General features: G+C 39.5%; 1 protein-coding gene across 5 annotated transcripts in view; it reads right to left on the bottom strand.

Moving 5' to 3' along the window:
• The window catches only part of PHACTR2 (phosphatase and actin regulator 2), a 264,289-nt gene that overhangs the window by 74,114 nt on the left and 164,486 nt on the right, over positions 1-25,689 (bottom strand). For all 5 annotated transcript variants that reach the window (XM_059177360.1, XM_059177359.1, XM_059177357.1 and 2 more), the window contains exon 2: positions 21,046-21,213. In XM_059177360.1, the coding sequence (XP_059033343.1) occupies positions 21,046-21,213 (168 nt within the window). The remainder of the gene's footprint in view (positions 1-21,045; positions 21,214-25,689) is intronic.

Consider the following 25,689-nt stretch of genomic DNA (forward strand, 5'->3'; position numbering starts at 1 on the left):
TAGGAGGATGGGCTACGTGGTGAAAGGAAGTGGAAGATACAGCTTCCAGTTATGGAATGAATAAGTCACCATTCATGGTATTGTAACAGCACTGTACCATGACAGACAGTAGCTGTGATGTGCACAGTATAACATAGAGATTTGTCAAATCACTATGTTGTACACCTGCAACTAATGTAATACTGCATGGCAATTATACTTCAATTAAAAAAAACACAAGAAGAAAAAATATTCTTGGAAAGCTGGTATTAACTTTCTTGGATTAATTTTTTAAAAAGTTTTATTATGCATTTTAAACATTCTTCCTCCTCTACCCACCATCTTGCCTATCTAATAGAATATATGGTATTTGTAAAGAACAGTATTCTTTGGCAAAACTGGTCCAGACCCAGACTAAATCAGGAGGTATAAATGATACCTGGTTACTGTTTGACCCTGCAGTGAGAGAACCAAGGGTGATTTTACTAATGTTTTCATTTTCTAACACAAAACACCGTAAATAACAAGGGCTTAGAAAAATTTACCTTTTTATTGTAATTAAAAGTAGAACACTTAAAATTTCACAGCAATGTTAAGTTTCCACTGGGACATAATGCTACCTTTCAGGAGTCTCCCTATCTACTCTCTGTTTCCAAATTTCTGATTATTAAAGTGGAAAGAGGGTCTCATCATTCTTGAAAAAGCTAGAAAACAGAAAATGGATCAGGATGTATATATTCTGCCCTTTTAAAAATACATCTTGAGCTCAAATCCAGACATTGCAATTTATTTATTTTTTAAGTTTTCTAAAAAGATTTTATTTATTTGGCAGAGAATGAAAGAGAGAGAGCTGGAGTACACAAGTGGGGAAACAGCAGAGGGAGTAGGAGAAGCAGGCAGGGAGCCCGAGGTGGGGCTCGATCCCGGGACCCTGGGATCATGACCTGAGCCCAAGGCAGAAGCTTAACTGGCTGAGCCACCCAGGTGCCCCTCCACCACAATTTTTAAAATAAATTAAATTGTAAGACATGTTTAGACTACATTAATGCTTAGAGCCATTTATTGAAGATAAAAAATAGATGAGAAGGTATTTTCAAAGAACTTTAACCACAGCGATGTTTACTGTTCACTAAGTCTGCTCCAGGACATCTTCTCTCCAGCCATGCTTTTTATTCTCTTGTATTCCTCCCATAGCCTCTCCTGCCTGCCTTTTAATAGGTACTAAGTAAACACTTAGACTTTGGACTAAAGAAAACCTCAAGAGCATCTGTTTCAAAACCTGGAGAGTCTGGGTTTGGAAAAGTAGGTGAAGAAAACTTAGCACAAAAATGTTACAAGCCTCGGGGGCGCCTGGGTGGCTCAGGGGGTTAAGCCACTGCCTTTGGCTCAGGTCATGATCTCAGGGTCCTGGGATTGAGTCCCATGTCGGGCTCTCTGCTCAGCAGGGAGCCTACTTCCGTTCTTCTCTCTCTGCCTGCCTCTCCGTCTACTTGTGATTTCTCTCTGTCAAGTAAATAAATAAAATCTAAAAAAAAAAAATGTTATAAGCCTCAATGAGCAAACTCTTTTCACTTGACATACAAAAGTAAGAATTAAGACTGCAATTTAGAGTCCAAGTGGGAAACAAATACAGAAGCCAAAAAAAAAGTCACTTTCCAGGGCTTAGCCCTTAGTGATAAAGACCGGATTCGTATCACAGGATGAAAAAAATCAAAACAAAACCACAAAGGGAAATAATATGCAAAGGAAATAAAATAATGGACTTTCCTGACTCGGTTTTCTGACCCAGGCCGGAAAGAGTTCTGTAGCACCTTTAAAAAGTATTTCACAAGTGGCACTACTCCAAAGGAAAATGGAATTAGAAAATTATCCACCCAAATAAAGTTTATAAACAATCAGATCATCTCTTAAAGCAATACAAGCGATGTCCCTTGGCAGCGTAAGACTTTTTTATCAAGAGGTCAGTGGGAACATCATTCTCTCCTCCACATCTTCCCCAGGAATTAAATGTAGCAAAGAGAAAAAAAATAGAAATGCAAGCTAACAATTCTATATTCCATTCTAGTGGGTGTGATTCCTTAAAATAATGTCATTTACAATCAGAAACCAGTAATGCCCATGGCTCACTTGAGAAGGTTTGCACAGAATGCTCAGTGAAAATGCCTTGCTTATCTGAGCTCACTTGCCCCAGCAAAGCCTACCTCCCCCTAGGAGAGGCTGCAAGCCTGAGATCTTAGTCTGCTTTACGGCTCAACAAATTTGATCCCAAAGCTCAGCTTGGATTAAACAAACAATATTGCATTTTCTAGAATGGACAGGAGGCAAGGGAATATCCTCTATTCCATTTAGAAATAAGATTTTTCTGGTTTCTATGTATCTAGAGAAGGTGGATCCTAATGGTTTGCCTATTCACTGTGCAGCTGGCTAATTTAAACCCATGATGGAAGGTTTTCCTATTTATGAAACCACTAATTTCTATTATGAAAAATATATAAAAAGTTAGCACTTACATTACTCTTTCCCATAAGTGGGTGTGATCCCTAGAATAGATCTAAAATGAATAATAAATGCTCCATAAATAAAAAGGTGGGGCCTTAATGATTCTTTCCCTCTATATGTGGGAAGAGTGAAACAAAAAAATTCATTCTACTGGGAGAAAAAGAAGAGGAATATTTAGTCTCCTTCATTTTTTATGCATAGAGAGGAAATTTGTTTTAATGCCATTACATGTGTTTAGGAAAACAGAATACAAGAATTTCAGAAAAAGTATGTATGATAAAATTACTGTATGTTCTCTCATCCACAGAATTTTTAGCACTTATTTGGTCTAATTAGGTTCACTTATAAAACATGGGTACAAAAACAACTGAACTAAAACTCTCCTTTTCATGCCAATGATGCCCTCCCATCGACCTTTTAAAGGCTATTGCCATACAGAACAGACAGTAACAGTTACTTAAGTTCATTATCCATTCATGAGGGAATGGGTCCCCAGCTTGTCCATTAAATTTGGTAAAATATTAATTTTGTCTATTTTGGCTTCTCAATTCTTTTAAGATTTTATTTATTTATTTGAGAGAGAGAGAGAGAGAAAATGAGAGAGACAGAGCATGAGAAGGGGGAGGGTTAGCGGGAGAAGCAAACCCCCTGCCGAGCAGGGAGCCCAACGTGGGACTCGATTCCAGGACTCCAGGATCATGACCTGAGCCGAGGCAGTCGCTCAACCAACTGAGTCACTCAGGTGCCCATTGGCTTCTTAATTCTTTAAGGCCCTTAAGTAGCTCTCAATGATATGAACACGAAGAAAGAATTGAAAACTGGTATAATTGCCCCCCCCCGCAAATTCTGGCACTTTCCAGATCACATTCACTTGCAAACACCATGTATATGGACTAGAGTAAGGCATATCAAGAACCCCTCATTAATTAATTCATTCAATAAACATTTACTAAATGCTTTAGCACAAGCCAGACACTATTCTGGTTGCTCTTGGATTTTATCTAAAAAGAAAACAGAAATCTCAATGCTCATGGAATTTATAATCTAGTGGGAAGCGGGACCAGCTAATAAACAACACAAATAACTTATAAATGTTATAAGATACGACGTGGGAGGGCCTGGGTGGCACAGTCAGTTAAGCATCCAACTCTTGGTTTTAGCTCCACTCATGATCTCAGGGTCTTGAGACGGAGCCCTGCCTCAGGCTCTACGCTGAGCTCAGAGTTTGCCTCTCTCTCCCTCTGCTCCTCCCCACCACTCTCTCTCAAATAAATAAATAAATCTTTAAAAAAAAAAAAAAGAAAGAAAGAAAAAGAAAAAAGAAGGAAAGATGTGCTGTTGAAAGAACAAGGCAGGGCAGAAAAAGAGAACCAAGAGCGCCAGGGGACCCACTTTACTACACCCACTAGGGAAGGCAACAATAAAACAGACAGATAATAACAAATACTGTCCAGCCTGTGGAGAAATCAGAACCCTCGTACACTGCTGGTGGGAATGTAAAATGGTGCAGCTGCTTTGGAAAACAGTCTTGGCAGTTCCTCAAAGTGTTAAACACTGAATTACCATATGACTCAGTAATTCCATTTCTAGATGTATAACCAAGAGAAATTAAAATATGTCTGCACAAAGACTCGTACACAAATGTTCATAGCAGCATTATTCACAATAGCCAAACCAGAACCAACCCAAATACATGTCCACCAACGGATGAGGGATGGATAAATAAAATGCGATATATTCATAAACTGGAACATTATGTGACCATGAAAAGAAATTAAATATTGATGCATGTTACAATATGGATGAACCTTAAAAACATCACGCTAAGTGAAAGAAGCCAGTCAAAAATGCAAATAGCCACACGTGTCTTGTATGACTCCATTTACGGGAAACATGAAGAACGGGCCCACCTATCAAGACAGAAAACAGAGGTCAGGGGAAGGGAGTACTGACAGCCTGAGGGGGTTTCTTTTTAGGGTGATGAAAATGTTTAAAATTAATTATGGTGCTAGTGGCATAGTTTGTAAAGACTACTAAAAACCACCGAACTGCACATGTAAAATGGGTGAATTGTATGGCATATGAATTATATCTCCAAAAAAGCTGTTAAAGAATGAATTCTGGGGGAAAGGAGAGCTTCAGCATAGAGAGAGAAGGCAGACCTCATTGAGAAGCTAGCATTTAAACAGGGACTTCCTTGAAGGAGATGAAGTTGCTGGTTAACCATAAAGAAACCTGGAGGAATGGGGCGCCTGGGTGGCTCAGTGGGTTAAGCCGCTGCCTTCGGCTCAGGTCATGATCTCAGGCTCCTGGGATCGAGTCCCGCATCGGGCTCTCTGCTCGGCAGGGAGCCTGCTTCCCTCTCTCTCTCTCTCTGCCTGCCTCTCCGTCTACTTGTGATTTCTCTCTGTCAAATAAATAAATAAAATCTTTAAAAAAAAAAAAAAAAAAAAAAAAAGAAACCTGGAGGAAGAGCCCTCTTTCAAAGCACTGGAGGTCCTAACAAAACTCATCCAAGATAGGAGACAGCCTTGATGATCCTGTACTTCTTAACCTGAATTTGCTGTTTAAGATAGTTTTTTAAAAAAATTCTTTAGACTCAGATTGTTTCAGTGGCAAATTCTATCAAACATCTAAAGAAATAACACCAATTCTACACAATCTTTCCAAAAATAGAATGAACTCAATTTATGTGGTCAGCACAACATCCTGACATCAAAAACCAAAAACAGTACAAGAAAAGTAAACTACAGACGAATATCACAAATCCTCCACAAAACATTATCAAGTAAAATCCAGCAACATAGGAAAGAATAATATACCACAACTCAACGATATTTACCCCAGGGATGCAAAACTGATTCAATATTCAAAAATCTATCAATGTAATCTATCATATTAAGTGGTCGCAGAGAAGAAAGACCATATGGTCATATCAACTGATGCAGAAAGAGCATCTGAGATTTTCAACATTTGTTCATAATAAATACTCCCAGAGAATCAGGAATAAAAGGGAACCTGCTCAACTTGATAAAGTACATCTGCAAAAAAACCTTCAGCTGGGGCGCCTGGGTGGCTCAGTGGGTTAAAGCCTCTGCCTTCGGCTCAGGTCATGATCCCAGGGTCCTGGGATCGAGCTCCGCGTCCTGGGATGGAGCCCCGCGTTGGGCTCTCTGCTCCGCAGGGAGCCTGCTTCCTCCTCTCTCTCTCTCTCTCTGCCTGCCTCTCTGCCTACTTGTGATCTCTCTCTCTCTGTCAAATAAATAAAAATCTTAAAAAAAAAAAAAAAAACGTCAGCTAACACCATACTTGATGAAAGCTTCCCCCTAAGAATGGGAAAAAAACAAGGATGTCCCATTCACCACCCCTACTTATTATTATACTGGAAGTCCTAGCTAGGCAAGAAAAGATACAGAAGACATACATATTGAAAGGCAGAAATGAAACCATGCCTAATCACAGATGATAGAATCATCTACACAGAAAATCCTAAAGAATCTTCACTAGAGCTAATAAGTAGATTTAGCAAGGTATTGTATTTCTGTAAACCAGTACTGAATAATTGGAAATGGAATTTTTAAAAATATATATATTTGTAATAATTTTTAAAAACACAGAAAAGAAAGAAATACTTAGGTATAAACCTAATACTGTTTTCCAAACACTTCAAAATGCTAATGCAAGAAATAAAAGAGCTAATTAAATAGAGAGACATACCAGTTCACATACTGGGAAAGTCAACATAGTGAAGTTATCAATTCTACACAAATTGAATATAGATTTAATGTCATTCCAATGAAAATCCCAGCAGGAAATTTTTGAGAATATAGGCAATATGATGCCAAAATTTGTGTGACAAGACAAAGAAACTAGTTAAAATAATTTTTAAAAGGAAGAATTAAGTTGGAAATATTACAGTATCTAATTTTCAGACTTATAATAATAATCAAGACAGAATGATACTGGTGAAGGAACAGACACACAGATTAGGAGAACAGAATAGTGAGTCCAGAAATAAACCTACACAAATGTGAGTCTTAATTTTTGACAAAGACCATGTGGCCAATTAGCTTTTGGCAAAGACACAAAGGCAATTTAATGGAGAAAGGCTAGTCTTTTCAACAAATGCTCTTGAAAATTCTTACAAATGATATAAAAAACATGATCCTGAAGGAAAGAAGCAATAAACTGTATTTCATCAAAATTAAGACTTTTGCTCTGTAACAGACACTGTTAAAGAATAAAAAAACAAGCTACAGTGTGGTAGAAAATATCTTTAGTAACATATCTGATGTCTTAAAACTCAATATTAAGAAGATAAAATTGGCCAGAAGACTTGAACAAATATTTATCAAAGAGAAGTATATGAAAGAAAAATATGGTTATTCATTTTCAAAATGATACAAAGATGATTAAATGAAGAAAGGACAGTCTTTGCAACAAATGATGTTAAAATAACTGGGCATTTATATGTAAAAACAAACCTGGATCTAAATCTTATACCTTACATAAAAATTAACCCATAAATGATTATAGATCTAAAGGTAAAATATAAAACTATAAAACTTTTAGCAGAAAACACAGAAGAAGTTCTTTATGATCTGAAGTTAGATAACAGACACAACACAAAAAATATGACCTATAAATAACTGATAAACTGACCTTTATCAAATTATGTATTTTTGTTTTACAAAAGAGATTAAGACAATAAAAAAACAAACTACAGATGGTGAGAAAATATTTTCAATCATATATCCAACAAAGAACTTATATCCAGAATATATAAAGAACCCTCAAAATTTAATAGTAAGAAAACAAATAACTCAATTACCAAACAGGCAAAAGACCTGAACAGGACATTCACCAAAGAGGATATACAGATGGCAGAAATGTACATGAAAAATAGCTGAACATCATGAGCCATTAGGGAAATGCAGTTAAAACTCGGATAAAATACTACTACATACCTACTAGAATGGCTAAAATAATAAAGATAGCACAACTGTGCTCACGGCAGCATTATTCACAACAACCAAGAGGTGGAGGGAACTCAAATGTCCACTGACAGATGAATGGGTAAACAAAATGTGGCATATCCATACAATAAAATACTATACACTCATAAAGAAAGGAAATGCTGACACATGCTTCAACATGAATGAAGCTTGAGGATATTTTATGCTGAGTGAAATAAACCAGTCCTAATAGGATAACTACTGTATGATCCCATTTATGTGACATATACTAAAGCAGTCACCTTCATACACATAGGAAGTAGAATGGTGATTACCAGGAGGTGGGGAGCGGGTAATGGGGATTGTTCAATAGGTACAGAGTCTCGGTCTATAAGATGAAAAAGTTCTGGAGATCTGTTCTATTACACTGTAAATAAACTTTACATCTCTGAACTTGACATTTAAAAATGGTTTAGACAGTACACTTTATAACAGGTTTTTTGACCACAATAAAAAAATAATAATGATAATACCAAGTGCTGGCAAGGATATGGACCAATTGGAACCTTTACATTGCTGGTAAGGAATACGAAACTCTGGAAAATAGTCTGTGGCAGTTATTTATAAAGTTAAACATGCATTTAGTGTATGACTCAAAAATCTCACTCCTACATATTTTCCCTAGAGAAATGAAAACTTTTGTTCACACAAAGGCCTTTATGTGAATATTTATAGCAGCTCTATTCATAATCACCCCAAACCGGAAACAATCTACGTCCTTCAACAGGTGAATGGATAAATGAACAGGTTACATGCAGAGCACGGAATACTACCCAACAACAGAAACGAGACACTCGTACATGCCATATCCCAGATGACTCTCAAAGGTGAAATGGCAAGTGAAGAAAGCCAGTCTCAAAATATTTTATACTTAGTGATTTCCATTTCTATGATGTCCTTGAAACAACAAAATGATAGTGAAGAACAGAGCAGTGGTTGCCAGAAGTTAGGAGCTGGGGGAGGTGTTGGAGGGGAGGGAGGGTATGACTGGAAAAGGATGGGGCGGGAGGACTGGGCAAGGATGGATCTGGGACGAATCCTGATAATGGTGGTAGTTACATAAAACATACATGTATTAAAATTCACAGAACTACACACACACAGACACACACGCACACACACACACTCTCTTTCTCTCTCCTCAAAGTAATAAATACCAGGGTGGTGAATGACCAAAAAATGACCTCTTTGGGGACAGTCACGTTCACAAAGGTAGTAATAGTGAACCAGTTAGTAGTTCCTTTGTATATCTGCCTTCAACCTTAGCCAAACACAATTCCTACTTCTAAGAAAATCTCAGGCGTCCAGCATCAGGGTTGTCAGGAAAGGCAGCTATATTTTTCCATGGACTATATAGGCTCATTGACCCATGGTCAAAAAGAGAGGGAAGGCAGAGAAAAGTTTTGGAAAAATCAAAAACTTATTTGTGTTTTCTGAAAGGGCCAAGGTTTGATACAGCAAGCACAGACCAGTGTTCACTGAAATGCTTCATTCGTAGGTCCCCACTTTGCTGGGGGACGTTTACAGGAAATGTTTCCAAGGGGCTACCAAAAACAGTCACAGGTAACCTGGAGGCTATGAGGTCTGGACCATGCAAAAACCATTCCAGTAATCTCTCAGGGGTGACCTCTGCTTTTCTTCCTCAGAGAGGAGCCACCAAGAGGGGAGCTATAAACAGAAACCAGCTTTCCCCTTCAATGTGAAGGTAAAAGGAGTCAGGGAACATCTCTCTTTGCTCTGATCTGGAAAAGGTACTAGATAACTAGATGGAACGGAAAAAATAGTAGTTAAGGAAGGCACAAAGAGAAATGTTTTGGAGAAAGAAAAGAGGAATCAAAACTGTAGTTAAGAAGTTGACAGGAGAAAAATGGGGAACCCAGAGATGGAAAGGCTGATGTGCGGTATGGATCTGGAGCTGGGTAGCAGGAAAAAAGACAGCTGAGAAGAATGGTACACCAGAGACACTGACGGTTCACAAGCCTCGAAACTTCCCTCTTTGTTAACCACTGTATCCTCGGAGCACAGGAGAGTGTGTAGGCTCACGGGAGGAGGCCAGTGAATATGTGCTGTGTGAATGAATGAACAAGGTAGGCTCAGCAGAGCCCATAGGAAGAGTCACACGGTGGTCATCCAGGAGCTTTGACTGATGTGCGAGCTCAAGATGACGCCTTACGCAGACCAGGGTGACTCCTCAGAAGGAACGCTGTCCTCTCATAGTGTGTTTCTCAGGATGTGAAGGAGGCCATGCCTAGACTCCTCAAACCCCTACTCTACTGACTTAACAACAGGAATAATTGTCTTCCCCAGAAACAATCGGACATAGCCCATCCAGTCAGAAGTTCTAAGGAGGAAACAGAAAGGTGTGGATGGCCAGGGGTTGTTTTTTAATCTGGCTGAAATCATGACATACAAAGACTGGACAACCCAAGTGAGTAGCTGTTGGAACTGATGGTGTCAAATCAAGGTCTGGTTTCCTAGACCAGAACTTCTGTACAGTAATACCCATTCCATGGAAAAAGGAGTGAAATGCCAGGTGGAGACTGGATTGGCCTAGTGAAGAGAACCTTAAAGCTGAATTAGAGAGAGAAGAAAACACTCAGATAATGATCTAAAATCAGGTTCCCTGGAAGACAGTCTCTAGGACAGAAGACACAGCAGCAGAGATTTCTGGTGCTTTTTTTTTTTTTTTTTTAAGATTTTATTTATTTACTTGACAGAGGCACAGCAAGCGAGGAAACACAGCAGAGGAATGGGAGAGGGAGAAGCAGGCTTCCTACTGAGCAGGGAGCCTGATGTGGGGCTCGATCCCAGGACCCCAGGATCATGACCTGAGCTGAAGACAGATGCTTAATGACTGAGCCACCCAGGCGCCCCACTGGTGCTTTAAGAGAAAACAGCACCCCAGAAATGTGGGCACAATATGAAGGGGTGCAGAGGCCAGTCTCCTCCACAAAGGAGATCTGAGGTCTCAACCAAGAAAATAACTCTTTGAGATATGTTGGGACAGGATTCCTGATAATCTGAAAGAGACAGATCTGGTCCAAGGGGGAGGTCTAATGTCAGAAGGGAGCTCACCCAGTTGGACCCTGTCAGGGAAACACACACGACTGAGGATGACATATGTTGGAGAATATGTAGAAGTGGGTACACAGAAAGGACATACAGCACATTGTTAGAAGGGGTAAAATGGATCACCCAGCTTGGAGGATTCGGCTGGGTGATATATTATTCCTACTGACAAATTCTTATCATTTTAATAACAAGATATAGTCCTATTGTGGATGTAATTCTAAATATAAAATATATATATTTATATACACATATAAATATTTTAAAAAGTGTAATCATAAGAATTTTGGGGGAAGTCACAGTGTTACCTTGGTATTAAAATGGCCAAGAAAGGGAACACAGAGCCTGTAGGCTCTGTGAAAGCAGGGGCCTCATCAGACTTGTTCATTGCTGTGTCCTTAGAACATAGCGCGTTGGGCCTGGTATTCAACAAAAAGGTACTGAATAATCTAGACAATTTAATATGGCCCCATGGTGAGAAACTCCGAACTTAAAACACATCAAGGGGATGAAAGAACTTTATGAAAAGATGGAAGGACCATCCCATAACACTGTGATTTGGAGAGATGTATAAATATATATATATATATATATATTCATGCCAGGGGATAGCTAGAAAAATTGGAGAGAGTTTGTTCTGGGTCAGTGTAAGAGAAAACTTCCCCAATAATTAGAGTGAGAAAGCAGGAGCTTGGAAGTTAAATGATTACATGTTATCAGGTTTGGTGGAGAGAGAAGACATTGTGCCTTGGGGACAGACCCAGATGAAAGGTAAGGTAGTCTACAGTCCTCAAATTCTCAATTTTAATAGAAAATTCAGAAGATATTTTCCTAGAGTTTTAGTAAGTAGTGTTCAGCTGTATGTGACCACGTTTTAATAGTGCCCAGCTTCAGGTGTATTGTGGACCAAACTGAATTTTTTAAATTAATCTGGGAACATACTTGTCATTCCAAGTAATCTAACAAATCAGTACAGTCGACACCACTAGCATGTGAGTTAGGGACTGTTTACCCACAGAGGCGATCATACATTATTGTTTCAGTTTATAAAAGCATTCTCTGCAGGACAGATACTAAGATCTACCCAAAAAACACTGACATATGAGGGATTCTAAACTCAGACTCCATGAAGCAGGATTTCTGACGCCCTGTCAAAATCTGGCACCTAAATTCTAACTTAAGAAAGGAAGCCGTAACAAAACATTTCTTTCTTTTTTTTTTTTTTTTTTTTTAAATTTTATTTATTTATTTGACAGACAGAGATCACAAGTAGGCAGAGAGGCAGGCAGAGAGAGAGAGGAGGAAGCAGGCTCCCCACGGAGCAGAGAGCCCGATGTGGGGCTCAATCACAGGACCCTGGGATCATGACCCGAGCCGAAGGCAGAGGCTTTAACCCACTTAGCCACCCAGGTGCCCCATAACAAAACATTTCTATTCTATTACAGAGTTAAATTCCTTTCTTGGATTCCTGCTTCTCTCCTACAACTGTTGAGTGAAATGACATGATCTGTTAGGATCCATGTGCCAGCAACAGATATCAAGGTTAACAACCAGAAGGTTCATGAATGGGAGATATTTTAATTGTTAAAAGATTGGATACAAGTTTATACTGAACTGCATTCAGTATATTAACACCATTGTTAGATAGAAGGAAAACCATGCTGTAACACATATGATTACCTAATGGGATTTCCCTGAGTGCTTTTCTTTCCCTCCTACCTGTCTTTGTTCAAATGCTGTTTTTCTAGTAAAATTTCTCTGACCACTGCATCTTAAACTGTAACTTACCCACATTCCCTAGTCCTTGCTTTATGTTTTTCTTCCCATTTTCTAACTCTGGGGATTGACTTTCTGCCTCCTATCCCTATAAGAATATAAGCCCCATAGGGGAAGGCAGTATTGTCTCTTTCGTTCCCTGCTGTATCATTAGAGTCTGTAACAGTGCCTGACACACAGTAGATGTGGCTGCTCACTAAACATCTGTTGAGAAGACAAATGCGTGTTGTCCAATGTATAAGCAAGGAGCCCTATGCGGATCTGGTTGTGCTATGTGGTCTTTGGCTGATTATGTAACTTCCTTCTGCTACAGTGAATTGGGAAAGGGAGAGATTCTCTTTCCTCCCTCCAAGACGGTACTAGGGTGAATGATACACGAAAGTACTTCCATTTTCTTAGTGGAACAAGATAGACGAAATCAAAATGCTATTGTTTATTATGCCATCAGACCAGTCCTTAACAAATATCCCCCTATGCAAATCTTCTAACTTTGCCCTACTTTCTAGATATAGAAAATAATCCCAAGCAGTAACATTAGGCCTTTATGGTTACAGAGAAGACAATCTTTAATAGGACCAAAACATAAGGGTTTAATAGGACCAAACAAGGGTTGACCCTTGTCAACCATTTTTCTATGCACATCCTGCTGAAATTAGGCAAGTAAGTAGAACCAAAATTATTCTTCAGACCAAATCCTTCTCACAATAAAAACTCTAGTATATGAAGCAAACCCACACAGTAGAATCACCTTACACTGATCAATCCTTACTGATCCGGGTATGGATTTATCTTCTAGAGATACAACATAGTGTAATGGTTAAAAGTAGTGGCTTGTCACCACATTGCTTGGGTTCGGATACCATCTTTGCCTCCTACCAGGTATGCCTCCTCCAGCAAGTCATTTGAATTTTCCGACCTTAGTGTCCTCGTCAGTAAAACTGGGATAACAATAGCACTGAAACTTCATAAACTTTGATGATTAAATGAGGTAATGTGAATAAAGTTCTTGGAGTAGAACTTGGCATATGATAGCATTCAATAAAAATTAGACATTATGAAGAGTAGGGAATGCAGAGTACTAGTAAGTTAAAGTTTTTACCAGAGGACTCTACAGATCACTCTGATTCTTAGAATGCTGATAACTTGCAACAATGTTATCTAAAAATCTAGGCAGGCATTCCTTCTGCATTACTAACACCACAAATAAAAAAGTCACTATTATAATGAAGATAAATGTCTTTATTTAGGAGTGTAACTTACTTTTAAAATAAGGGCAAAAGATAGGAAAGAGAAATTTTCCCAAATTATTTATTGGCTTCTTGATAGTTGTACATGGTTGCAACTGTGAGCACATATTTTTGATTAGTATTTTAATTTACTATCTCTCTCCTTCCCATTATGAATTTTCAATCTTTAATTTATTTTACAAAGTTCTAAAGCGCCTAGTGATGTATATTTAGTTATAGTGGACATTCAATAAATAAGCAATTCAAGGCACATTTAAGAGTACATATCTGGGGTGGAGGGTGCCTGGGTGGCTCAGTCAGTTAAAGGTCCATCTCTTGATTTTAGCTCAGGTCATGATCTCAGCTTTCTGATATCGAGCCCATCTTCAGAGTCTGTGCTGAGGGTGGAGCCTGCTTAAAGATTCTCACTCTCTCCCTCTGCCTCTCCACCCCCTCCCCTAAGCCCATGCTTGGGCACGTGCTCTCTCTCTCTGTCTCTTAAAAAAGAAGTACATACCAGGTATAAATTATTATATAAAGCACCTAAAGTTGGGCAAAAGTGAATGAGATAGTCTCTGACCTTCAATATTTTACACAGCAAACTGTAAGCAGACACATAAATAAAAAAGTCAAAGCATACATATCTTAAGAGAATTAAAGCAAAGGAGGAGAAGTTCCTACTCAGTTGATACAGAACCAAGGGTAAGACTATCTCAGGAAGGGCTCAGTCAGTCAAGCATTTGCTTTTGCCTCGGGTCATGATCTCAGGGTCCTGAGATTGAGCCTGCGTCCGATGCCCTGCTCGGCGGAGAGTCTGCTTCTCCCTCTCACTCTGCCTCCTCGCACCCCAGCTCGTGCTCTCTCTCTCTTTCAAATAAATAAATAAAATCTCCAAGAAAAAAAAAAAAAAAAGAGTATGAAAGGGGTGTTTGTGGCTTAGTCAGTTGGGCATCCAATTCTTGATCTCAGCTCAAGTGTTGATCTCCAGGTCATGAGTTCAAGACCCATGTTGGGCTCCACACTGGGCATGGAGCCTACTTTTATAAAAAGAATATCTTTGGGAAAGAAGAGATATGTCATGATCCTTTCACGGTATCTCCCCAGGTGTAGCTGTGAGAAGAAGGTACTCAGAGCAAGAATAAAGGAAGAAAGGCTTGGGGATAAGCAGGCTTAGGGGCACACTCAGTAAGTACTGACCCTCTGTGACTAAAATCCAATATAAGTGACTGAAAAAAATGAAAAGAAAGGTAAGTTTGGGTTACACTGAGGAGAGCTTAAGAGTCTGCAATTCACTAAGGAAACAATGTGGGGTCAGCCACACTTTAAGCAAGAACCGACAGGACCAAAGTTCCACTTAAGAGATTCCCTCATGGTGGTATCCAAGACATGCTAGAGAAGAGAGGGCATGCTAGAGAAGAAGGGTAGTTTGCCTACCTACTTCTCCAAATCCACAGCAGTTCTTTTTCTTTCTGGTCACCCAGCTCTTGAGCTGTGCCACTCTAGCAAGAGGAGCTCCAGCACTTGAGGTTTGGAGTCTGAGGAGACCACTCCCTCAAAACCATCCCTGTGTTCCACTTTATACAGCAAGTTTCTGTCCCGAATCCTTTGGAAACTTCCTGTCCTAGTTACCAGCTCTATTCTCTGGTTCCATTTAAGAAAAAAAAAAAAGTATGGGGGCTCTGTTTGAGTCTTTCTGATTCCTACACCAGGCACCATCTTCCCATGAGTACTACCACCTAAGTAATTTAGAACACCCTGGCTCCTAAAGGCCTATCTGGATTTCCCACTCTCACTTACTTGGATGCTCTCCTATCCTAACCTATGAGGTAGAACACAGGCCATTCTCATGTGAAATACCCATTGTTCTACCTGTCTGGCCTGAGACGTAGAAAGTTGTCATCTTAGTTACTATGGGGTTCCTGGAGGCCTCTGGCACCCTCAACCTTCGCTGTCAGCCTTACCAGCTAGTTTAGGTTCCCCTGTGGGCAGGTTTACTGCCAGAGCCTCACCTCTCCCCACCTTCGCCAGTGTTCTATAGCCTTCTATAGCTGGTACGGCTCATACCTAAATATAACCAAGAGGCTACCTGCAATAATAGACTGGTAAGGACCAGATAATAGGGACTGAGAGGAAAGGCTAATGTTGGAGGCCCTGCACCAGGAGAAAACACATGAAAGGTTTTAGTAACTAATGGGATACAGAAGACGGTAAGAGGTAAGGAAGAGTCAAAGAACTCCATGGTTCAAAGTCTAGATGCCAAAGAAAGCCACGTCTGCAACAGCATGGGTACCTGGGATTGGAAAGGGATCTGTTTTGCTTTCGAAGGATTTTGTACATAGCATTTTCCACCCCCCTTCCCTCACTCTGTGCTCATTCATCACATCTGCCTCTCTAGAACGAAAGCTCCAAGAGTGCAGGAACCTTGCTCACTCCCTCCCTCCAGAATATCAGACTCCAGAACAACGCTTTCAGGAATACTTATATTCACTTATGAAAGTCTCTGATTCCATTTTCTTTTGAGTTCAGAATTGAACAAACGGAAAAACAGAAATTGGAAAGAACTAATATGAATGGAGTGCTGTGGTCTGTTACTGATTCATGACATATATTTGGGTATATAGTAATCTCAATGAGTTATTTGCTTCTATAGGGGAAGAAACGAGGTTCGAAATTCCCAGCTATTGATTGGTCTTATTTCTTTGTAAAAATACAAGTGAATCATGTAACAACAGAACAAGAGCTTATAAATCAATGGTTTTCAGTGCAGATATAGATAGATCTTAGGAATGGATTTTTTTTTTTTAAGATTTTATTTATTTATTTGAGAGAGAGAGCATAAGCGAGGAGAAGGTCAGAGGGAGAAGCAGACTCCCCGTGGATCTGGGAGCCTGATGCGGGACTTGATCCCGGGACTCCAGGATCATGACCTGAGACGAAGGCAGTCGTCCAACCAACTGAGCCACCCAGGTGTCTCTAGGAACGGATTTTTGAGTTAACATGCACTCCTTGAGTTAACATTGCTACCCATCAATGCTCTGCTGGATGGGTCTAGGTCTTAGGTGGAGATTTGGCCTGAGAAATGTGGGTACTAAGAAGAGATAGGTGATGAGGAAGAGCACAGTCAAAGAAAGGGAAGGGCTAAGACACACAGCAAACTCCCTCAAAGGTTTAGGGAAGAGGAGAAGGGGGCGAGAGGAAGCAAAAAGCAGAAAGAAAAGTTAAAGACAACCAAAATAATGACGTCTTTTAAAGATTTATTTATTTCTTTATTTGACAGAGAGTTAGAGAGCACAAGTAGGCAGAGTGGTGGCAGGCAAGGGCGAGGCAGCAGCGGGCTCTCTGCTGAGCAGGGAGCCCGATGTGGAACTCGATCCCAGGACCCTGGGATCATGACCTGAGCCAAAGGCAGCCGCTTAACTGACTGAGCCACGCAGGCGCCCCGATAATGACATCTTTTGTCAATCACGGAAAGACAAACCAGGGATGGCAAATGCTGCAGAGGTTGGTATGGGTGAAAATGAGAGAGTGACACTGAATTTCCTGATTGGGAGGCTGGGAGTGTCATCAGTGGAGTGTTGCACACAGGCACAGGTGGCAGAGGGAAAGGAGTGACCATGGGAAGAGGATGTGGACAAAGTGGCACAGGCTGGATTTTCAAGACGTTTGGTCTTGAAGGCCACAGACTCTGCAGAAGTTGAAAGAACCACTGTGTTCAGACAGGGGATTTGACTGTATTCTGAGCTTTTGGGAGACAGAAGCAAATTTAAACATCCAGAGGAAGGAACTTCAGCCACGACACACATAGCACCCCTCCCCACAAAAAAAGAAAGAAAAAAAGACAGGAGGAATACTTATGTAGGAAAAGAAGTGTAAATGACATTTTGAGTTCTGAATGCACAGAACGGATGTAACTGAGAGTAAAGATGGGACCAGAGAAGGGCCCCTCTGACTCAGGAGATAAAGAGTTAAGAAAAGATGCCCTGGGGGAAAGTAAATGGGAAGAAGACTGCTCTCCCCCCTAGAACCCAACGGCCTGTAGACCAGCCTGCACAGAGTTGAAGAGACAGGCAACTTTTTGCTTTAAAACAAGGCCAGAGAAACTGAAGTTGGGGCCTAGGCCCTGTCTCTCTTACAGGACAAGATGGACTTCCAAAATATAGTTGGCTCAAAAACAGGGCACTTCTCTCTCTCATTCTCTCTCTCTCTCTTTTTTGTCTTTAAGATTTTTATCTTTAAGTAACCTCTACACCAAATGTAGAGCTCGAATTCATACCCAGAGATCAAGAGTCATGTGCTCCACTGACCATGACCCTTCTAAACTGCCTCCGTCATGGGAAACATATGACTACAATGGCATCAATCAATCAGGGCTGCATCCTCTCTGTTACCAATCAAAAGAAAAAAAATTTCCTCAACAGAAACCCAGACTAGGAAAAGCAATATTAATCACTATGTGGCGGAATGCAGGAAGATTCATAGCCATGTGGCTACAACACCAGGAATTTAGGAGAAGGAAAAACAAGATGGACTTGCCTTGGAAGAAATGCACCTTCTTTCAGATCTCAACACACTGTGGGACATGCCTAAGGTGGACTTTATAGTGTGCCAGACAGCACATGACCTTGGTCATATCCAAACAACCAGAGTTCGCTGTTTGAGGCAATTTATTAAAGAACACTTTTCTTGGGGCACCTGGGTGGCTCAGTGGGTTAAGCCTCTGCCTTCAACTTAGGTCATGATCTCAGGGTCCTGGGATCGAGCTCCACATCGGGCTCTCTGCTTACTGGGAAGCCTGCTTCCCCCTGTCTCTCGGCCTGCCTCTCTGCCTACTTGTGATCTCTGTCTGTCAAATAAATTAATAAATAAAATCTTTAAAAAAAAAACAAAAACACCTTTCTCTTGGTTATTTCCAAATGCATCAGTTTTGCTCTAGACATGACAGCTTTCCTCAATGTAAAGAAAATATTTGTTACACGCTTTGTGCCTCCCTTTATTTCAGGCTTCACTGATACACTTCATAAAGCTCAGCAGAAATTTAAGTCTTTTTTTTTTTTTTTAAAGATTTTATTTATTTATTTGGCAGACAGAGATTACAAGTAAGCAGAGAGAGAGGAGGAAGCAGGCTCCCTGCTGAGCAGAGAGCCCGATGTGGGGCTCGATCCCAGGACGCTGGGATCATGACCTGAGCTGAAGGCAGAGGCTTTAACCCACTGAGCCACCCAGGCGCCCCAGAAATTTAAGTCTTAAAATAAGCATATATATATGAAGTAACAACAAAATATTTTATAATGGGACACTTGGTAACATCTTATGAAATTCAAGTACGACATTAATATGGGTTTAGAAAGAAATGACACAAATGCAGCAGATAAATTCAAAAAGAATTGTTAACGTGTCTACTTGGCTTGTCTTTATTCTGTGATGTCATAATTTGGATGCAAAGAAAACAGACATCTAATAACTTTTCAGGTTATTAATGTAGTTTGGTAGTCTTTAGGAACTAGGGCTACAGAACCCACAAATAACTCTTTGGAGCCAAGCTTATATAGACTCCGGTGTGACTCTGAAAAGAAAACAGCATAGAAAGATGGCTAGGCTTTCCTCAACAAATATGGGCTAACATAAAATAACACTTAAGGCTGTTTAAAATGACTTTTCTAAAATATTCAGGGTTACAGCCTCCCTATTGTCAAAATAATTTTAAAAAGATGACAAGGAAAAGTGAAGGAGAATTTCCTTGTGGTTATCTTTTCTTCATTGGGGAGAGAGAAGTTAGCATCCAAGATGCAAGTAAAGGGCAAGCTAAACAAAAGAGGAGACTTCCATCCTCCCTCCTCAGTATCTTCTTATTGGCACTGTCTGGAGCCTGACTCCCGTCCTGGGTAGCCATGGTAACCCAAAGGGTCAGATTCTCTCAAAACTTAGGGAAATGTGAGAGGAGGACACTAAGAAGACCAGTCGTGGTTCCATTCACAACTGAAGAATATGGGAGCACAAGATGTCCAGCCAGGGATTAGGAGTCAAGGGCTGACAACAGAATCTGGAAATGAAAGCGCCTTAGAATAATCTTATTCGACTCTGATCTGACTTGCTCAAGGTCACGGGGTACCTCGATGGCAAAGCCACTACCAGAACCCAGATGTCCTTACTCACTCAACACAGCACTCTGTCCACTTGCCATTGCCTTCTAATCCAAGGAACCAATTAGAAACTATAGAAAATGGGATAACCAATCTATTTTTACGTCCCCCTAAGCCAGGTCTCTTTTATTTTCCCTATCTTTTATTACAGAAATTTTCCAATACGTCCACACAGAGAGGAGAGAACAATAACCCCCCAGTACCCATGACCAAGCTTAAGCAATCACCAACTTGTGGCCAATCTTCTTTCATCTATATTCACCCCACCTCCAGGATTTTGAAACAAATCCCAGATACGGTATCATTATTTCTTTATTAAAAATTACATGCTCAAAGAAGTTATACAGCAGCAAATGCATCACAGGCAATTTCATTAGGAAGCTTTGGTGTCCCTATTCCATACCTATGTGCTATTTGAGGTATTTTCTATTTTATTTCACAGCTCGAGAAATAAAGGCCAACTCCTATGTTAGCACAGACCAGTAAAATATGCTCTGTGACCCTCTACATACACCGACGATACTAACCTTGGTGCAATGAGGAATTCTGATAAGGCGATTGTATTAGACAAATAAGCATGGAGAATGTTGAACCTATATCAAGAGATAAATGCTTTTCTACCTTAAAGGGAATACTTGTTTAACTTGGGCTTAGTTCTGGCCTGAGATAAAAAGCAAATTTCTTCCATGAGTCTACATGAAAGGTACGAAATAATGTAATTCTTAAGGCTTAACAAATCCACAAAATGATAAAAAAATTTTCACACCAATAGTGTTCTGACTCCCTTAGGACAGAAACCATTTATTTGTCTTAAAGGTATGATGGAAATTTTAAATTTAACAATAAATTTAACAATAAAATTTTAAATTTAACAATAAAATTTAACAATAAACACTTTTCTTTCAAACAGCCATTTACATTTATTTTTCCCATAAAACAAACACATTAAAAAAAGACATTCAAAAATTTTTCTTAAATTAACAAATAGGATTGTGTTACTGGAACTAAGTAGATAGATAATAGTGTGTGTGCGTGTGTGTGTGAACGGCTATTTTAGCTACAATGTTGACAAATAACATTTGCCCTTCTAATTTTCTATTATAACCTTCTTTCACTTCCCCTTCCTCCATACTAGTTTTCTGTATGAAGTATATATTTAAAAACAAGGGTATATTAGAAAGTCAATGAGTGGGAAAGCAGGCACATCAGGACTCTAAGTTAAGTCTAATTTCATTTCAAATATGGCCTTTTTTTTCTGGGGAAAAAAGCCCTACAAGACACAATATTTATCTTATAAAAAATGTAACAACTTATCTTCTAGTAAAGTTATGATACTCATACCTGCTGAGGTTTCTCTAAATTTGTCACTGGTCTTCTTTTTCCTCCATTTCCAAGGTTTAAAGATTTTACCGATGGTGGAGAGTTTCCCCTTTCTCTTGAAGGGAGGTGTTTGTGAGCCTGCTGTTGGGCCATCTGAATTTGCTAGAGAAGCTTTGTCCAGTCCATCAACTGTATAAAGAAAAATAAAGTCAGAGAAAAGCTGTAATAAAAAGTTTGAAACAACGTCATATTTCTTCCTGTACTTTAATAGCAAGCATGACCACTTTAATTGGAATCTCACGTAAAGTTTATTTTGTCTCACTTCCCAGCAGGTAGAACTCCCCTAATATTAATCAGTAAATCAATCAATCAGAAATTACAGCCCCTGGGGCGCCTGGGTGGCTCAGTGGGTTAGAGCTGCTGCCTTCGGCTCAGGTCATGATCCCGGGGTCCTGGGATCGAGCCCCGCATCTGGCTGTCTGCTCCGCAGGGAGCCTGCTTCCTCTCCTCTCTCTTTCTGCCCGCCTCTCTGTCTACTTGTGATCTCTGTCTGTCAAATAAATAAATAAAATCTTAAAAAAAAAAAAAAGAAAAAGAAAAAAGAAATTACAGCCCCCTTAGATAATCATTTTGGGAAAATAGAAAAGAAGCAAGAGACTTACATAATAGGTAAGGCCAAACAAATAGGGGTCTGTGAAACCCAGCTGAATCCATCGCAGCAACTACAACACTATTTTGTGAAGGACTAGAGCATTCTAAGTATTCCTGAAATAGGATGTTCCTCCAGAGGCTAGTATGGCATTCTCAGTAATGAATATTACAGTTACAGTGCAGTTAAAACCATGGTTTCTCCTTCGCAAAATTTAATTTCGTGCCAAGAAGCTAATTCTAACTTTTACAATGCTAAAACCAACTTTTGCTTCTAAAAGAAAATTTCAGCTTCCAATAAACCGATAAATTTCACTAACAATAAGAAATGCGTGGAAAATGTGGGTATTGTGTGTGATAGAACACATCTTTAGGGACTAAATCATTTTATTAATCAGAGAAAGGCCTAAAACCTTAAGTTGCCTTGCACTAGTTCAAAACAGAAAGTAGACAATGATGACTTATGTTATTGCTACTATTAAATGGTAATGGCAAAAAACTGGAAGCAGCCCAGAATGGATAGACTGTGGTACTGTTCATGTAACAAAATAACTCAGCAATAGAAATAACGATAACAACCCCCCCCCCGATACATACAACAACATGAATGCCTCTCAAAAACACTGTGCTGAAAAAAACGCCAAGCACAACAAAATACAAATACATACCATGTGGTTCTATTTATATGAGGTCCTAAAGGAGTCAAAATGAATTTATGATAATAACAAAAAAGAAAAAAAAATCAGAACAGTAGTTCTTGAAATGTGATGTAAGTTAATTGAGAAGGGGCTTCAAGGGAACTTTGTGGGGTGACTGAAATTATCCCAATAAGGGATAGATCATACAAAACTCATCAAATGATATTTTTGATATCATGCATTTTACTTTATATAAAATTCACCTTTAAAAAACAATAAATAGTGAACTCCAATTAATGATATGCATGCTGATGTGCTTAGGGGTAAAGTGTACTGATGTCCATCAAAAACAATTAATGGACAGACGGATGGAATGGGCAGATGGATAAATACAATAAAGTAAATAAAAACCATACTAAAAAAAATATAGCAAAACATTAAGTGTTGAATTTGGGGAGAAGCAAGATACGTGATGATTAACTATATAATTCTTTCATCTTGAAAACTTCCATAAGAAAATGCTGGAAAAAAAAACAAAACAAAGGCAGAATTGAATGGCAAGGACTTTTGCTTGCAGAAAAATGGAGTAGACTTACATTTTCCTATTCCTCCTCTTAAATCGAACTTAAAAACCCCAGATGTTATATATAAACAAAGCATAAGAAGACTCTGCAAAGTGAAAAGAAAGTAGACCACCCTGAGACTTCAGGACCCAAGAAACAACATGAAGGTGAGATCCCGGGTTTTCTTTTTGTCTCACTTACACCAGACTTGTAGCTGAAAGGAGTCACAACCTGGAAACACTATGAGGCATAGACCAAAAAAGCCACCACAAAAGCTGCTCTCCAGCCAAAATAGCAAGAAAGGGACAGCCTAGGAAGAAGGAAACCCTATAGTCAATAACTACTCTATTCCAGCCAAACACCACAAAAGAAATGATCACGGTGAATGCCAGGAAAGGATGAGTGAGGAGACTAGAAGTCTACCCTCATGAAGCTGTAACCAACTCCCCTGTCAGAGATATCATGAAAGACCAAGTAGGGAGTTGGGACCTTCACGCCTACCATCTGGTAATGAATGATCCTCTACAGTGTCCGCAGAGAGCACATGAGAGCCTGGCCTTCCACCCCTACACAGCAGTAATGAGGTGTCTCTCCTCCTCTATTCCCCATAAATATTGGGGTGGTATCAAACCAATGTCCAGTGGGAACAAGACCACTCCTCTCCACTGTGGTATCAGTTCAGACTATACAGGGATCTAGAAATACCACCATCCCCAAGAAGAATGAGGAGCATCCCCTGCCCCCACTTCCACCATCAGGTATCAAAAGAGGGTAACAGGAGAACCTGGATTTCTACCTCTACCTGGCAGCAACCCGGCAGTACCCCTCCTTCCAATGCTGGAGATGTGGTAGGCAAAGCGAGTTAAAAAAAAAAAAAAAGTATTCAATAAGATTTTGAGTCCCATAGCATAATATAAAAATGTCTACATCTGAATCAAAAATCATTTGGCATACCAGAATTAAAGAAATCTTAAACTGAATGAAAAAAGACAATCCAGCTACACTAATATGTAAATCCTTATAAGCTGCTTCCAAACAAGAAGGATAAATTCCGGTTCTCCCTCTAGCAATGTTTATTCTAGTTTCAGATAGAAATGCAAATCCTGCAGTGACTGGTTCTTCCATACATGGTTCCTGACCCTACTTTACCCTGCCCATATGGACCAAAGTACAATGGGCAGAGAGAAATATAGGACAGAGTGATTTTGAAGCTAAGCCAGAGTAAAAATGTAAAATCCTGATTTACTTCACTTCCACTCTTGTCCACTACCTTCCTCAAACAAAAGGCAAACCCAGGGAGGAACTGAGTGTCTGGTGTTCCTTCTTTTTTGAGATTTTATGCTGAAGGCTTAATTTTGAACAATTTCAGTGTTGTGAAAGATATAAGGGCTGACTATTACACACACAGGAACGAGGGTTTCTATCTCAAATTCATCTCTGTGGCTACAGACATGCATCTACTTTTCTTTTTCTCTCAAGCCACATATCCAGTTCCTTGACACGCCATAAAAATTCTGCTTTTGACACAAACCACTGAAGAATAATCTACTTTTTCTCCTCAAAACAAAAATAAAGCAAAAAGTAAATGATTCTCTAGGTGACAAATGGGGAGACTGAGTGAGTGAAGAATTAAAACCTTAGTGTTAAATTCATAGCTGCATAAGAAATTAACTGCCATTATCTTTATTATTCATCTACAGTTCTAGTCTTTATCTCTGCTCTGGAAAGGGTCCGGGATCATACCAATGACCAGAGCAGTGCACACACATACATATCTTTTTTCTGATAGAAAGTTTAATTCATTTGTAATTTCGTAATTGTTGGGTTAGTAGAGCAAACCAGGGTTGCAATTAAGAACCATGTGTTGGCACAGTTGGCCATACTGCCATTGTGCATCTCTTGGATCATGAATATGTAGGGGATTTTCACCTGCTTTTGAGTAGTATGAACAGAATATATCTCTCTTCTCCAAACACCTAGGATACTGTCAGTTCCATTGATACTTCTATAATTTTCTTTTGAATCAACTTACCATTAAATTTTTTCACAACAAGTCACCTGAATCTTATATTTGCATCCAGATGAGAACAAATTGTTCGGTAAATCCCAGATGAAAGTCTAAATTTCCTGTTTTAAAGGTTAATTTTGATTGATTTTCATGCTTTGAAAAGTAACCTGCCCTTCATCAGAAATTTCTTTTTCACACTTGAGATTGTTTTAAAATATTTAAAATATTTATTTATTTTACAGTTTTTATGTTTTCCAGTATAAGTCTGCCACTTTCCCCTTTAAAGGCCATAGAACTTTACAGCAGCATTCAGGGAAGATTTGACTTTATTTCCTATCCTTACATGAGGCCTCTCTCAACCGAATGCCTTCATACATGTACTCTCATATACAGGGGCATACATAATTTCTGGACCCAGAACCAAGTAGACAACAAAATTAGGATAAACTCTTGCTCTGAGCCATCGCAGATGAGACTTGATAATGGTTTCCAAAGAAGCCAAGTGGCTATCCTTGTCTTGAGTTCACTAATGGAGATCCGTACTCTCTTGCTGATCAGAGTTTGGGTTGTACTTTGGGTTGTACCAAAATCTTCCTTTTGGGGGGGTAAGATGAATGATCACTGACAGACAGTAAGAGAAAAGGAACAGAAAGATCAAGGTATGTGGCATTACATGAAGAGTATGAGTTAACAATTCTGAAGCTGCTATCCAAGTACACTGGGACAGAAAAAATAAGTATACGGATGATTTATGTCGGGAGCCACTGCTGGAAAGCGAGCTTTTTGGTAAGTGGGGGGGATGGGGTAG

The sequence above is a fragment of the Mustela lutreola genome, chromosome 6, assembly GCF_030435805.1.
Source record: "Mustela lutreola isolate mMusLut2 chromosome 6, mMusLut2.pri, whole genome shotgun sequence".
NCBI lineage: Eukaryota > Metazoa > Chordata > Mammalia > Carnivora > Mustelidae > Mustela > Mustela lutreola.